The sequence below is a fragment of the Centruroides sculpturatus genome, unplaced genomic scaffold (assembly GCF_000671375.1).
Source record: "Centruroides sculpturatus isolate CEXI.00-Female unplaced genomic scaffold, Cexi_2.0 scaffold1808, whole genome shotgun sequence".
In the NCBI taxonomy this organism is placed as follows: domain Eukaryota; kingdom Metazoa; phylum Arthropoda; class Arachnida; order Scorpiones; family Buthidae; genus Centruroides; species Centruroides sculpturatus.
This window is the reverse complement of record NW_019386058.1, coordinates 3,162-19,690: the sequence shown is the minus strand read 5'-3', so window position 1 is coordinate 19,690 and position 16,529 is coordinate 3,162. Positions and strand designations below refer to the sequence as shown.

The window sequence follows — 16,529 nt, the reverse complement described above, 5'->3', positions numbered from 1 at the left end:
ATGCACTCCTCACAGACGATAAAATTTTATTCTAACCAACATTTTTATAGAAAGAGTTCTCCAGTGGCGAATTTAGCTAGATGCAGGAGGTGTAGGGCAATGGGCACAGGATTTTGGGATGTCATAATTAGTTGCTAACACCTCACTTCTTGGCAAGAGAGAAAATAATTTTTAAATATTTTATACAAAATTATGCAATAATTCAATATATATACAGTATATTTATAAGTTCCGTAATACAATTGACCCTCTGTATTGCTTTCTATTATTTTCTCACAGCTTTCAACACAGAAAAATGAGTGTTCTCTACATTGCAGCCAATACAATTGCATTCTAATTAACATATTTTAAAATTGGAAATTAGATATTACAATTTAGATTTCTGTTGTTGCAAATTATTAAACTGTTCGTATTGATAAAATTCTGTTTAAATAACCACACAAGACTAGATTGAAAAGTGATTTTATTCAACAAATTGTTGGTGTAATAATCCCAATATATTTGTAGCAGTGTGCTGATTGATATGTGCCAACATAGTGATGTATTCCGTCTGAATGATACACAACAATGTTGAAAAATGAGTGAATAGAGATGAGACGATTCAAATATGAGAAACAACTCGTTATTCTTTCTTTTAGGTATTTCGAAAGAGATAGTTATTTCTTCATAATTTTTAAGGACTGTAGAACTAGTCTTTTCGTTTTCGAATAATATATTTCATTTTTTTAATAGTTTCATAAAATATAAATGAAATTTTAAGAATAACTTGGCAAATATAAACATAGGCAAAAAGCACTCTAAATCCAATTTTTCAAAAATAATATTTAATTTCGGTTTATCTGTTTCAAAAATATATAACTTATTGATTTATTTCTATTAAACAATTGTTTAAGGGCATTTTTGATAAAACGTTAAGAAAAGACTAGATCTTTCAATCCTCCCGAAGACAACCTGACATCCCATGTGACAAATATACGCGTTATGGTCCAATTCTGTACACACACAAAACAAAGAGAATGTGAAGCGTGATATATTAATGGCCCACTCTGTCGAAATGTTGAGCATATTATTATTATTATTTATTTATTTTTTAACCTTAGTTTTGAATCAGTCTAACTTTTTCTTTTAATTTTTTTTCTTTTTGGTGTTAACTGGGCACACAACGAATCCACACAAGTTGGGAGAATGCGTAATGTTCAGTCTCCTCGAAGCTTCAAGTTCTCTCTCAGTTTTTTCTATTGTTTTATTTGTACACATAAACACACACGTGTTACACACTACGGTATAAGCAAACAATCAATTTAAGTGCTCCGATGGGAAGTCCACTTAGGCCCCAATCGATTCCTTTAAGTCATTGTTCTCGGAAATAATCTTGCATCTTCATTGACTAAATATAGTTTAATCATGGTTTAAAAGAGTGTTTGTCACTTCAGAGATTGATAATAATGGATTTCCATCTTGCTTCGCTGAAGGTGGTCTTCCATTTTCTTGCCTGAGCAAAGGCAACTAAAAAAAAGAAAATATAACTTTAATTTTAATTTAAAAATCTTCTAACAAATTAATTTTTTAGCACACTGATTTGTTTACATGTTCAAATATTTAATGGAATCTACGATAAATACTCTATAGCATACAGATTATCCTATGAAAAATTATGGTTTGTTTGTTAAATTATTTCGCTACATTATTCATCTTGACGATATAATTAATGGCCGATATATTATTTTATTTTATTTTTCTATAAATAGAACCAATATTTATTTAACTTAATTTCATTCCATTTTTCTTTATCAAAAAATAATAAACATGACTGTCAAGCATAGAGATAATTTAGCAAGAAATTCGTACCTTGAAAAAAGCAAAATCCTGTATCGTAAAAAAGAAAGAAAAAATAAAATGATAAAGCATGAAGAAAAGCATAATACAAAGTTGATAAAAATACTTTTTTTAATAAAAAAAGCACTCATTAAAAATCTTTAATAAAAAATTTGTACGGGGAATTATTTTAAAAAAAATAAATTAAAATTTAACAAAATTGGAAACGAGCTTATTTACATGAAAAATTCTATGTATATTTCTATAATAAAATTGCTGATATTTACCGGGTGCCTTATTTCGAGTCCCATAGAAGGATAAGGAGTACTGCTGTAACTGACTGAAGGTGCTACTTTTCCACTTGCTGGACTCGTACTGTTATGAGGTGAGGCTGATTTCGGCGTTGCAACATGTCCCATCCATTTACAAACAGAAGGTGATACACTCGTTAGTTCTGTTGTCGTCCGACAGAGGGAGTCACCGTACTTACTTAACTTACTGTCAAACAACCCCCCACTCGGATGCGCTGTTGAATGTCCTGTCGACCTACTTAAAGGAGAACCCCACATAAGAACACTCTGCCTGGTATCGTTGGAATAGGATGTAGAAACAGGAGAATCACTGTGATCTTTTTCTTCTTTGGCCAGATGAGGAGAATCTCTTAAATGAGGCGGGAGAGCCGAAGTAGTTTTCGGTTTAATTACGTTAACACAGTCCACACTAATCGATTCCACAACACTAGGTAGACCAAAGTTTAAATTTCGACAACTTAGATCACTCAGTTTTGTCGGATCTCTTTCGAGTGGTGGTAGCAGAGGTTGCAATCCAGCGGTAGTCGTACCCATTATACAACCTCTTAACGTGGTACTCGGATCGGCAGGATTTACGTACGCTTCACAACAAGATGGTTTCGAACCGACTTGTTGAACTAATCTAGGTGATTCTCCGTTAAATTTAGCAGCGTCCATTTGACAAGGATATAGTTTATCATCTTTGGTTAATTGAGAACCATCGGGTGGATAGGGAGTAGGAAAACATGTCCTGGCAGTGCTCGTCATGTCTAAGAAACCATTGCCGCTGTATTGAGCCGCTGGATGGTATTCTGGATAATATCCTCCAGCGAAATGGCGATAGTGGAATAAATTTTCGGGTGAGAGAAGACGAGTATTATCAATGGCTGCTGTAAAAAAGTTCTGAGGCATTGCTGCTGCATAAGGACTTAAACCATTTGCGTTCTCCGCTGGGTAAGGGTAGACATTATTGTAACTCGTTTCGTCAATGTAAGGATCTCCAGGCATCTTTCTTTTCCTACATGTTGTCAGTAGTTCTCGAAATTGGGATTTATACCTTCTCGTCCTTTGACATCTTAGAATAAGATCGCTGTCACATAAAAGACCACTCCGGTCGGTAATAGCTCCTAACCCTCCATCTAAATATGTCACTTTAAAGTCCATTGTTCTCTTTCCCAACAAATCTCGGCCTTCTTCTTCCCTATAATAAAGTAATTTTCCTTTTTTATTGGAATTTATAAGGTCTGATTATCTAATTTATTTTCTATTATTCTGTAATAAATGTGCTATTTGCTTAAACACAATGTTTTTAAAGGCTTATTAATGTATAAACCTCCTATTCATCGACCATTGTTTTAGAATTTAATTGTAATGAATTTATAAAATTCAAAAGTTAATAATCAAAATTAAATTTACTTACATAAGTGGCCTGTGTGTACATAAAATAAAATCTGGTTTGCTATTTTTGTATATAAGACGAGCACTTGTTTGGAGCCATTGCCATTGCCCTTCTTTCGTCGATAGTCTGTAAGCAATTAACCCTGATGCGCCGGTTTTTAACACTAAAAATGATGACAAATAAAAATAATTTGTTAAGCTTAATTTTATATTTAAAAATTCTTTTAAAAATGTGCAATAAGATTATTATAATAAATTATGAGAAAAAAGAATTACTTGTAGATTCGAGTGTCTTCTCGAAGAGTTTGCTTTCTAATTATTATGTAAATCTGACAGTTAAAAATAATATAATAATTCGACTGTGATATCTTTATTTTTATATAATTTCATTCCTTTAATTCCTGATTTGTTTTTCTACTTTGTTCTGACAATTACTTTATAGTAATGAGAGAAAAATTATATATTCGCTTCGTCAATTTTTTGATGATGATAACTTATCGATGATAATTTTATCGTCAACTCGCTGCCCATCTACATTATTAACTTATCACGATTTGCATGGCTTAATTCAGCTATGGCATTTCATAGACGACTTAAAAATTTGTACTTGAGGTGTTTGAAGGGTTGATAGTAGCAATTTATTTCAACCAACTTCCTTACAGTTATGTTTTTATATGGAACTTGTCACATAATAAAAAAATCTTCTTGCCTTTAGGCTATCTCAATTAAATTCATTGTCAAAGATATAATAATAAACAATTATTCAAAATACAAAACCTAGAATATACAGTAAGTTGAAAGTGTAAATAAACTTTACAGAGACAGAAAAAATCATTTTTGTAGCATTTAAAGAATTGAAAGTTTTATTTCTGTCAATGTGTAACTTAGGGGAGATCGGGGCAAGATCGGCATGTTAAGCTTTACTTAAATTTTGTGTAATAAATACTGCTGTAAACTGAAAAAAAGCTTTGCATATTGTCTATTGGAATGTTACTTTACTATAGAACTAGTTAAAATCAGTTTGGAAATAAAAATAATTAAAATAATTACAACTTTACAAGAAGAGAGAAATTGACGAAGTTGCCCCGGGTATTGGGGCAAGATCGGCAACTTCTCTCTTTTTGTAAAGTTGTAATTATTTTAATTATTTTTATTAAAGTTGCCCCTGGTATAGGGGCAACAGTAATGGGGCAAGATAGGCACGTATATAAAATTATGTTATTAACAATGTATAAGTTGGAATTCACTATTAAAACAAAGAAATACAAATCCAACACCCATTTAATATTATTACAACGAAATGCAAGTTCAAAGACATATATACATGAATAACAAATGCAAACATGTTTTCATTTATCATCTGTTTGATTTTTATCCTTTGCTTCTAATGTGGCTTTATGTTGCCGATCTTACCCCGCTAGTCATGATTTCGAAACATTAAGTACAACCCTGAGAACAGAATGCCAAGCCACGATCTGGCCACGTGAATAAGTTGAAGTTACATCCTTCTAACAGGAAAAGTAACTTTCGTTATCATGGAATTATAACAAAACCTGCCAATTCAATATAAATGGAAAAAAAATATTATATGGAATTGAACGAAAATGAAAATTTGCTTGATAATTCAACTACGCTTGTTGGAGAACAATAAAAACACTACACTCAACAAGCCACCAATAAAACTCAACTGCCTAACCTATAACCAAAGTCTCCTTTTAATTTGTTTTTTAAAAAAAGCGCTTGACAAACTTGCCCCGCATGCCGAAGTTGCCCCGATCTCCCCTATATATGATATTTTCTAATTAATAATTTATTTATCTAATTATTCTTAAATTTGAGCATTTCAGATAAAATTGCTACAAACATTTTTGCTTGGTTTTATTAAAATACAGTATTTATAAAATATTTAACTGTACTTACATTCCTGATGTGCACTAGCAACATATGCCAAGTCGTCAAAATGGACTAGATCGTATCCCCCTTTATTTGAGAGGTCTGCATCCGAATAACCTAATACTTGTTTTCCCCTAGAATTAAAGAAAAAATATATAAATATTTACGTAATTATTTTATACGATTTTATTCATTTCTGTTATTTTAAGATTTTTCAATTTAAATTAATAAACAACATTTAAAAGAACTACCGGTAATTTTAATTAGACCGATGCGAAAAAATATACACAAATAAAGAAAATTATTCAGATTCTTTCTTTGATAATTAAGTTTCAAAACTGTGTAATTATCATTATATTTTTTAAGAAGGTCTTAGTTTATGGAAATGATTGCATTTATCCTTTAGCCTATATTATGAAGATTATAATTACGTATGTAAATTTGACTGTCACAACAAGAAATGGGACGAGAAAGAACAGGAAGATCACGATTGCATGTGATCTGAGTTCATTTAGCTGAAGGCAAAAGTTAAATGCAAACCAGAATGTCAAATTTAAAAAGTATATACTGTATCTTTCGACAGAATTACCTTGAAGTGTTGCAAAGGTTGAAGAGTGACCTTTTTGATTTGAGTAGGCGAGTTACTTGACCGCCTTTACATTCAAAGTTCAAATCAATTAAAAGACTGCTTAATCTAGCTCACGAGATAAATTAATTATACGGGCATTTAAAAATTAATTTCCAACTTACCTTTGGTCCATGGAGACTAGAGACAAATCTAATTTATGTTTACTCTTAAACATCGAATCTTTTTGTGGCATCTCCAGTAATGAAGGAGGACCGAACGGCGTACATACAGCAAATAAAGCCAATGGTGGGTCTTCCGTTTTGTGATTTTGACCATGAAGAACTTTTACCCTCCCTCGTATATCCAATCTCTATCCAAAAATAGAGTGAAATCGTTTTAAATATATCAAAAAATGAAGCCGTCTAAATTCGTGACTCTATATATTTGTTACAGTTATAATAATGATTTAACGATGATAATACTTACCAAAAAACCAGATGTATTGTCTAAGAGGCAGCGAAATCTGACCGTAAAATTCCTCTCGAGATATTGAGCATTTTCTTCGAAATAAAATAAACTAGTTACTGATATCCTTTCAATGTACAGATACGTAAAAAGTTTTAATTATATAAAATACCTGGCAAAAGAACTTCTTGTAAAGTAATCGTTCCTCTATCAGCTGGTAATTGAGAGTTCCATATTAAATGTCTTTGCAATTCTTCTCTATCTTCTGAATGAACTAATTCATATACACTTTGATGACAGATGTCCGACTTGAGGAAGGAAGAGGAAGGAAAAAAACAGCATCAATTAGACAATCATCGGATAAGAGGTTAATTTTTCGTCGATGTTTCTTCCCCTCTACTACTTTTTAGTGATATAGGAGCAACGGACAAAACGCAAGACTTCCAACTCAACACATTCATCAAAGCAAGGTACGGTGACAAGATCATCTGTTACATCCCTGCATCGCACAGTAATCAAGAACAGAGAGGTTCAGTCTAATTAATCATAGCTAGGGATGGCTAATGATCATCTGAACTGTGTTATTCTATCCAGGTCGAGTGGATCCTTGTCTTCCGTTGGTATCGTTCGCTTGACGGATCCACACGCAATTACACAATCAATTACTTTGGCTGAAACATTTCCGCCGTTCCAACAGTTGTGTTTTGATCGTCTGGGTTAAAATGTTTTTCCTTTTTTTATATATATTTTACATTCGTTGGACCTAATATATATTTTTATGAGCCTAGTTTATATGTCTGTTTTTTCTACGCTTTCAAATAACCTACATTTACGTCTATCTGTATTTATGAGTAAACATTATTCATGTTCGAATTAACTAGGCATTACTGTATTTATAATACTTTATTTTGGTATAATTCCTGTTTTTATCTTAAGAAATTTTATGACAAATAAAATAAAAGTCTAATGTTTGGATTTTTCGTATATACAATCATTTTTTTAGATTATTAACAGAAGAAAGCAAAGCTAACTTTTACTATTTTTACTATTTTAAACTTTCAGAATTTTTATTTAGAATTTAATCCATTATTTTACTGTTTTTTAATATAAAACTTTAATCCAAAAGTGTATTCTTTCTATTTAACATTTTACTTTGTTATTTTATCTTATCCATTCTCAGTTTTATCACAATACGCCACTTAACTTTACTCCAAAAATCATTTTTATACAAAAGACAATCAAATTTTATCGTTTTTAACTAAAATATTACTAGAAAACGATTTTTTCATTTTCTTTCTTTTAACGTCTGCTGGATATTAACTTTAATTGAGCAAAACGAATTCGTGGTTAATCTTGCGAAGAAACACGACGAAAAACTATTTAAATTATAAAATATTTCTCCGACATATTTTTTCTATTTAAACTAAATAATATTTATAAGTTAAATTTCAATTTCTTGTTATATACTTAAAACTAATATTAGTAAAATAGGCTCAAATATAATTTCTAAACTAATTTAAAAATGTATAATTATAATTATTAAATAATTATAGGATTAAATGCAAACAGATAACTTGCTTAGTTATAAAATAAATTATAAAAGAATAATATATTTCCGCAATTCAATTCATGCAGCCTTTATAATTTAAATAAATTAACCAATTAAATATTTATATTTAATTAAGATTACAATATATAGGCTATATAATAAATCATAACAGTTTATAATAATTATTGTTTTTAGTTAGTTAATTTAACTATATTATTAAAATTTATAAAAAAAATTATTATAATAAAGTCTAATCAATGGCCAATTAGTATAACAAAATGATTATATTTATTATTAAAATATCAAGTTTTTTTAAATTATTAATAATAGAAATCTTACATTTTGATAATATTTAAAACTATTACTTATGTTTAGACAGTTGTATATAAATTGTATATAATTGTAGCCTATTAAAAATTATTAAAAAGGTACAGTACAGTACAATAGGCTTACATTTGATAACGTATCTGCGGATTTCATTGATACAAATTTATTATTATAAATAAAAATTAATATTTTATAAAATTAAAATTATTCTATTTAGTTTTTAAATAAAATTTTAAATCTGATTCTATTCGATAAATCACATATAAAGTAGGCTATATACATTTGACTATGCCTATACGTAGTTTATGGTAAGAATAAGTAATATTTAAATATTACAGTAGAATATAAGGATTATAATGTTATAAATTAATTTTTAATATATATAGATATTATTTTTTATACATTTTAATGATAATATATTCTGTAAATCAATGTTTATGGGTTTCTTCCGGCAAGTTTAAACTTTTGATATGATCGTCCCGCAATTAAGGCTTATTAACCGAAATGAAATAAAGCCGAAATTGATTAAAATTAGCTGAATAAATCAATATTAAGTCTATTTTTAACCTGTCTCACAATTTGTAAAATTTAACATTAAGGTTGCGTGATAGAAAGCAACGAATTCAAAAATTACTGTTAAAGTTTTTAATTCCTTATTTTTCTCACGTAAGTTCGACATCAACTTCAATTTATTCCCATGAAAAATACTTATATGCACTATTATAACATTGTTTTAACTTTATTTAAAAGTAAATTACATGTTTTATAATCTTTTTATTTTAACATTACATCAATAAATGCTAGAATTTTGTAATAAGTCTATAAGAAACTAAGTTTCGAATTCATTATTTACGATTTCTATAAATCTTTCCGTTATAATTTTTAGATTATTATTATCAGAATAATATGTAATTAGTGTTTTTAATGTTTCAAAAACCATAATCATGATCTATTTGCATAATTTAGCATAAAGAATCGATGTTGTAGCTCGTTCCACTCTCTTATTCTTGTATCGTATTCAAACCAACTATGTACAGTAAAACTTGTTTAGAACGGAACCTTACTAAAACGGGAAAAATTCTTAGGACCGCAATGATTTACTCTGTTAAAAAAACCTGCCAAACCGGAGAAAACATTCGATATCTTGCAAGTCGGGTTTACTCAGGTTAAATAAATTTTTGAAAATTTAAGGTGTGTTGAATCAATTCTTAATGAATTATAAAATCTGTGATAATTCAGTATAAAAATTGTTGAAAGTCAAAAGATCAACCCTATTCAGATCACACGTTAAATAAATCTAAAATGAATAAAATAAATTTAGGCACTACTTACACTTATAAAGTTTAGTGTATAATAAAGACGTAAGCTTAAATTCATTAAAATTTAGAAGATATGCCAAAAATTGACTCAAAATTTGCTAAAAAAAATATTTAATTTAAGCTTTTATAATTCGCAGGCCTATCTTATAGAGATGTAGCTTTGAGATTGTGTTTAATTTTAATTTCATATTAAATGTTACTCATAAAATATCTTTTATTTATATTAAATTATACAGAAATATATTAGGAAAGGTAATTCAAAATACGAAACTATTAAACATAAAATTTGCCTTCGGTAGACGGTAGAATGACGAAGGTGTAATGTTTGACGAGGAGAAAGACTTGTACGAGGGGAGAATATACGTAGTTTTTTCTTTTCTTTTTTTTTTATTATTCTTTCTAGAACTGACGGCAGTGCAATCGATATGGTAATCGAGGAAGTAATACATTTTTCCCCATTATCTTCAACGTAGTGGTGGGTTACCGAACACCTGTGCCTCCGAAGCCAGACACCTATACCAGAAACATTGCGTACGTGACAGTAATGCTTTTCCTTCTCTTCTCTCCTCTTTGGCATATTCAATTATTGTCGGCAAGTGGATAGCTATCCATCTCTGTCGGGTTCTAAAAGTCTTTCTCGTGCATCTAATGGCTTCTCAGGCGCCTCAAAGTGATATGTAGCTTCTCGCTTGGCCACGTGGGTCTTTCCAACCCCCTCAATTTTCGTTTCAAATTTTTTCTCTTTTTTTTATTTTGGATTATTTATAAAGTACAGAAACGGGATTTTATTCTATCCGTAAAGAAATCGAAAGTTTTAGATAAAATATTTCCTTCCGGAAATACTTTTTTTGTAAATTAATTTTCTGGCATTTTACTATCAGACTCTGTTTTTATTCAAATTAACAATGTCTACGTGGGCTTAGGAATACATTAATAACAGTAAGACAATTTATCATTTTATACATAAAAAAGTCTTTATTTAGGTTTTAATCATTTATAACATGAATTTAATTTATTCTTTAATTAGCTAAAAACAAGTCTTTCCTTTATCAATTATGAGGTTTGAATTTATCGATATTTTAAAATTTACAGTCCAAATCGTGTAAATAATTTATAAATTTACTATTATTTTAAGTATAATCATTTAGAATTTAATATTTTTCAATTTTTATGCGATAAAGTGATTTTTGAGAGTTAAGATCGAACTTGATCGAAGGGTACGGGTGAAGAAACCTTAAGGTCGTCATTAAATTGTTGCTATTGGAAGTCATTAAAGAACTAGACGTTGACCACGCATTGTCTAATGAGCAAATTAATCATGAAGACGTTACGGGGTGTTGCACTAAACGCCTTCTTAGACTTGCATTAATTACTACATGAAAGTGACTTCTTGTATCACTATCTTCGATGAATCATCTTCCGATTTAATTTTCTTAAACACGACTACTGTTTACAGCAACTGACTACTAATTTAGGGAATCGGGCAGGATGCACTAAAGATTTTAATTATACTATTATCTGTTAAATATTCTCTTTCTTCGGGGCATTCTAACGACACTTTTTTTTAATCCCTAGCCTGTTATGTCTTTAATTGGTGGTTAAAATCTATGCTAATAGATTAAATGAGTTAATTAAGAAGTTTATAATGTTTAATTATACCTATTATTTTCAATTTTATCTGATTATTTTCATGTTTCTTTTAATATTAAATTTAATTAAATTCAATTTCTTTCATCGAAATTAATTTAAGAAACAAATGTTTATATTCGAAATTAATTTATGCATAACTTTATATTTATAAATTTAAATAATTAATTAATTTTTTCACGTATTTAATTACAAAATTTATTTTTATAATCACATTTTTTGTTGGCAATTTTAAAGTTATTTTTAAATTCGAAATGTGGATTTCTTATTGCGTAATACGAACTCCTCCCTATTTTCTGATTGGCGACTCTTAACATAGAAATCGCGTTTGTCACATGCTTCCATAGCAACCTAACTGTTGTCCAATTGAGCGAATGGCGCATCCGTGTCACGTGATGTCCGGGGCGTGATATATCTAACTCCTCCTTTCATCAAAGTAGCCTGTAGGCAGCTAATTTTAACAACGAGGAATATTTTCATCCTCGCAGTAAAAGTTTTTCGTAATTAAGATGCCAAAATTGAGGTTAATCGTAAACGTTTACGACCCTGAATATAACATGTGTCTTTAGATAAGAGATTGGGTCTTTTGAGCGTGTCCACCTGCAAAACCATCTGATAATAACATAAGCGGTGTTGTTTGTTAGAAAACAATGCAGTTTTTTAAGCAGATAATTTTTGAATCACTGTATCTTTTTTGGTCGTTAACCGCAACCCAATTAATATTTCGAATTTTTTATCCATGTATATCGCTATCTTTGCTAATTCGTTGACTGTAGGTCCTGTTGTTAATATATCAAAATATTTTCTGATATAAATCTAAAATTGAGATTAGAGAACGATTCAAATTATTAAGCAAAATCAGAATAAAATTGTCATTTTTTACACAGAATTTTCTAGTTTAAACAAGCAAAGACAAATTCAACTTTTAACTCTAAACTTTCGGATGAAAATGAAATTCATTTGATCAAACTTTAAGTACTAATAGCTAGATAAGAGTTAATTTATTCACGAAACGTGTAAGTTATCTCCTTCTGTCTCTTTGCCTACTGTGCTCATTAAGATCGAATTTTTCCTTCTGCCAAGATAAGAAAACAATTTAAAATAAGGTACAATATATAGAAAGAAAACATTAAACTAATTAAATTAGAAAAGTTAACGTTTAAATAACAAAATTGGAAATTATTTTAAGTTTATTAATGTTTTCTCTTTACGTATCCGTACTCGTTTCCTTCATCTAACTACAATCTGTTAAACAGAATGCGAGTGAAAGACAAATGATCATCATTGCAATCGTAACGAGATGTTTTTCAAATTAAATTTTGACTGAATTCCTCACGTAGAAATAACATCATTGTCTCTCTCCATAAAAGACATTCAACAATTTCAACCAGTGGCTGGAAGCAGTCAGGACGGATCTGGTCGATCTCCTACAGTAATTTCTCGCCTTTCACATCTCCAAGATTACTTGGCTAAATTAGTGTCATTACTGCTGCCTCCGCCATACACTGTTATCTGCATGCATTACGGAAGAGATAGTATCTAATGCAAACCGACATTGATTTTCCTGCAGCACTACTGTAATGTCTTCATCTCTTTTCTTCTTGCCATACAGCAAGCCATTTCAAATGTTAGATGATGCCACACTTCGTTGATTGCTCGGTGCCGTACCTCAGAAATGGTTACTGTAGCTATTAAGGTTTAATATCTAAAAATTTCTTAACACTAATTTTCATTTTTTTCAACCTCAAAATATCTCGTTTTTCTGCTGACAGCTATTTTAATGTAGAATGATTCTTGTCAGTACGGTACTAAGATTATGCTAGAGGCTTTTGATAATAGAGTAATTTTGTATTACGAGATGACAGAGAACTTTGTAGTCGATATGTTATATCTTATTTTCTTATATCGCCTAAGGCTTTGTAAAATGGTAAGAACTTATCTAAAAGAAAGAAATTGAAATAGTCTTATTGATTACAGTAGTAAACCATCAGCAAGATTTATTATTGTAAAATTATGCCATATATAATGTATCCTAATTGATGTTTCTATGAAAGAATGCTTAACATTTCACCCAAAGCTAGCAGACTTTGTTCAAAATACAGTGTAATTTCATTTTTTGCCAACGATAAAACAGAAAAGTTACTAAGGTTTTTACATGATACAGGCATTTAGGCCTACATTTAATTAATGATATATATATATATATATCATTAATTAAATGTATATTATCGATTGTACTATCGATATCGATGTTACTTAATTATCGATAAAAATGATATATATATATATCTATACATATATATCATTTTTATCGATAATTAAGTAACATTTCTAAAAGATTATTATCTAAATTTTAGAACTATTCATATACACTTGAAAAATACGTTTAATTTAAACTGTAAATTTATAAAGAATTTTATTAGAATTTATAAGATGTCATATATAAATTTTAGTGAATTTTTAATGCTAATTAAATATATAAAATATTAAGACTACATTTAATTACAGTTATACTAATTATGAAATATATGTCAAGGATAAATATATATACAGTCCATAGGAGATATATAATTTGTCAAATTGAATTTCTTAACTTCACAGTAGATTGAGCCATACCTGATGAAAGCCAAGATAAGTTTCGACTGTATGTGAAGCGTAAAAGACCTCCCCATCACATGTCAAAATCAACAGGAAGCCATTGAGGGCCTATTGGGTAGAAAAAAGAAATTATTTTTTTCACTTTATCATATTATAACAGAATATACTCCATAATTTTTCCATTAAACTACCCTTAAATTGTTTACTATAATTAATTAGATATAAATTGATTTAAACTATTAATTAAGATATTTTCTTAAAATTTTCTAAACTTTTTCTCTTATTCTAACGGTATAACAGATATATAAGTCTAATTTGATCAGATAATTGCACATCGTCTATAAAGAGGCCTACTTGTTATACCTGCAAAAATAAAAAAAATTCACTAGGCTATTGTCTGGCGCCTACCTTAATTATTCAAGTTATTTTTTTAATATTCGACACGTATTTAAATTATTATTATTTTATTTGACAACTGAGCAATACTTTGATAATCTATATTTAATATTAGTTATTTAGATTATTCTTTATTACTATATAGAATATTTTTTAAAGTAATTTACTTGTCGTTGACCTTCTATTAAAAAAATATCCATTTAAAATAGAATAAAAAAATGGAAAACAATAAAATTGGTTTTTTTGTTGGAAGGTTAATGGAGCTGTTTAGAGAGGCGAACTCAACTTGAACAAATTGTCTAGCAAGCACTTGTGAAAAAATTCGTCCATCCAAAAAAATGCTAAGATCTAAGTGAGAATTCAATCTATACTGCCATTATTTTCTATTATTTTAATCTTTGCCTTGTTTTTTACTTATATATGACCTAGAACTTAACCAAACTCTCTTTAACATAAGCTATAACTAGTTTAACGGGCCTAAAACATTCTTTATTCTTTATTAGCCTACTAAATATTTAAAATTGTAGAAAACATGTAATTTATGTCTCTATAATTTTTATATTATTATTTTAATTATAGATACAGCATTCTGCTGTTTAACCATAGTTTAAATGCATATATTTTACATGTTTATATACATTATGTAGGGCAAGACTTTTAGCTTAAGTTTTTGGGCATATTAATATTAAAAATTTTGTAGTTTTCTCTATATTTATACCATTTATATCTGGTGTAATTCAATTAGTAGATATGCCGTCGTGAAAGTTTTATCTAACGTAGATATTCTGTGAAATAAATGTAGTAAAACAATAAACTTTGATGTATATTTTGAAAGAACTAAGGCCTTTGAAATCGAATCATTCTAAGTGATCACCCTTCGATAAGATGTAGCACCAATCACGGGAGTAGGTAACCATAGAAACAAAGCAAGGGCGGGAGATGGTTCATAAATCATTCTTGTAGATCCGGAATCCCCGAAGGTAGATGGGGTAATGGTTTTCATCACTCGGAAGCATACGACACCCAAATGGTGTAACGAAGTGACGGGTGGATCCAAGCGATCGATAATTCAAGTAATTCTTTTACTTCAAATCGGAATATTACCTTTAAAATTCTCCGCCTATACTGTCGATACGTACACCAAAATCCATAAAATATAAGAATTTTTTAAAAATGGAGTAAAGCATCATTCAAATATGAACCAATTTTAAGATTTAACAAGCCAGTAGATTGTTACAAATGAACACATTACCTAAATTGTAATTAAGTGATTATAATTAAATATATTTTAATAAATTTAATTTTATTTTTGGATCACAATTCTACTCAACACTAATCAAATGGATTTTTCGTAAATTAATAATAAATTACCCATTTATAAGGTTTTCTTTAATGTAAGCAAATTAAGTTATTCTATAATAGAAGAGGCATTTCTTAGAATTCAGTTAATTTTTTTCTGGTTTATTTTTTAATAAAAGCATTCGGTTTGATAAAAGATAGTGGAAACAATCAGATTTGTTGACGTTTAGTCGCGTGACTTCAACATTTGGCATTCAACAATAAGCGAAGTTATGTAAACTGATAGAATGTTAAATCCATCACTCACGACTCGATGTAAGATCCAAAAGGCGAATTCTTTTATATTTTCCCTCTCCTTTCATCCACAATAGGGAGAGGAAAAAATAGTAAAAAATAAAGAAAACAAAAAATATTTTAAGACGAATTTGAAATTCACTTTGATTTCGACTATCAGCATAAACCTTTCCCAGTCTGTCATTTCTGTTTATAGATTCCATTTATAAATGACTCCCTTCAACAAATAAAACCCCTGAACTTTAGATTATGTGTATATACAACTTCAAAATAACGAAAAAAATTACATTTTATGTAGACCCGTACATAGTCTTCAATGAAATGCATTGCTTTTTCCAAAAATATTGCGATAGAATGGATGGACTGAACAATTGTGCATAGAAATTCAACTTCCTGAGAGCTTTTTATAAAATCTCGTTTTATAAATAATAAACTGTAAGAGTTTCTTTTTTTTATTTTTTATTTTTCATCTTATATATAAATATATCGGCTTTTTATACTTGCAAAATTTCGAATTTTTATTGAATATTAACTCAACTTCTTCCTCCTCCTCATCCTTGTATAACTACTTCAATACGGCATTTCGTGTGTCTTTTAATGTAAGATAAGCTAATTTTATTAAATTTATTACAACAAAAGAATTCGATTAAAATAGTAACAAATGCGTGTTT

At 29.1% G+C, this 16,529-nt stretch overlaps 1 protein-coding gene across 1 annotated transcript; it reads right to left on the bottom strand.

Annotated features, from left to right (window-relative positions):
- Positions 1–446: 446 nt before the first annotated feature.
- Positions 447–13,977, bottom strand: LOC111613362 (aryl hydrocarbon receptor-like; the record flags this gene model as incomplete). The annotated part of the gene is made up of 9 exons (XM_023354709.1): positions 447–1,506; positions 1,849–1,866; positions 2,103–3,306; positions 3,526–3,667; positions 5,424–5,530; positions 6,147–6,334; positions 6,451–6,524; positions 6,602–6,737; positions 13,888–13,977. Coding segments are annotated over 9 exons (2,067 nt in total), but the record flags the coding sequence as incomplete, so codon positions are not given.
- Positions 13,978–16,529: the final 2,552 nt, after the last annotated feature.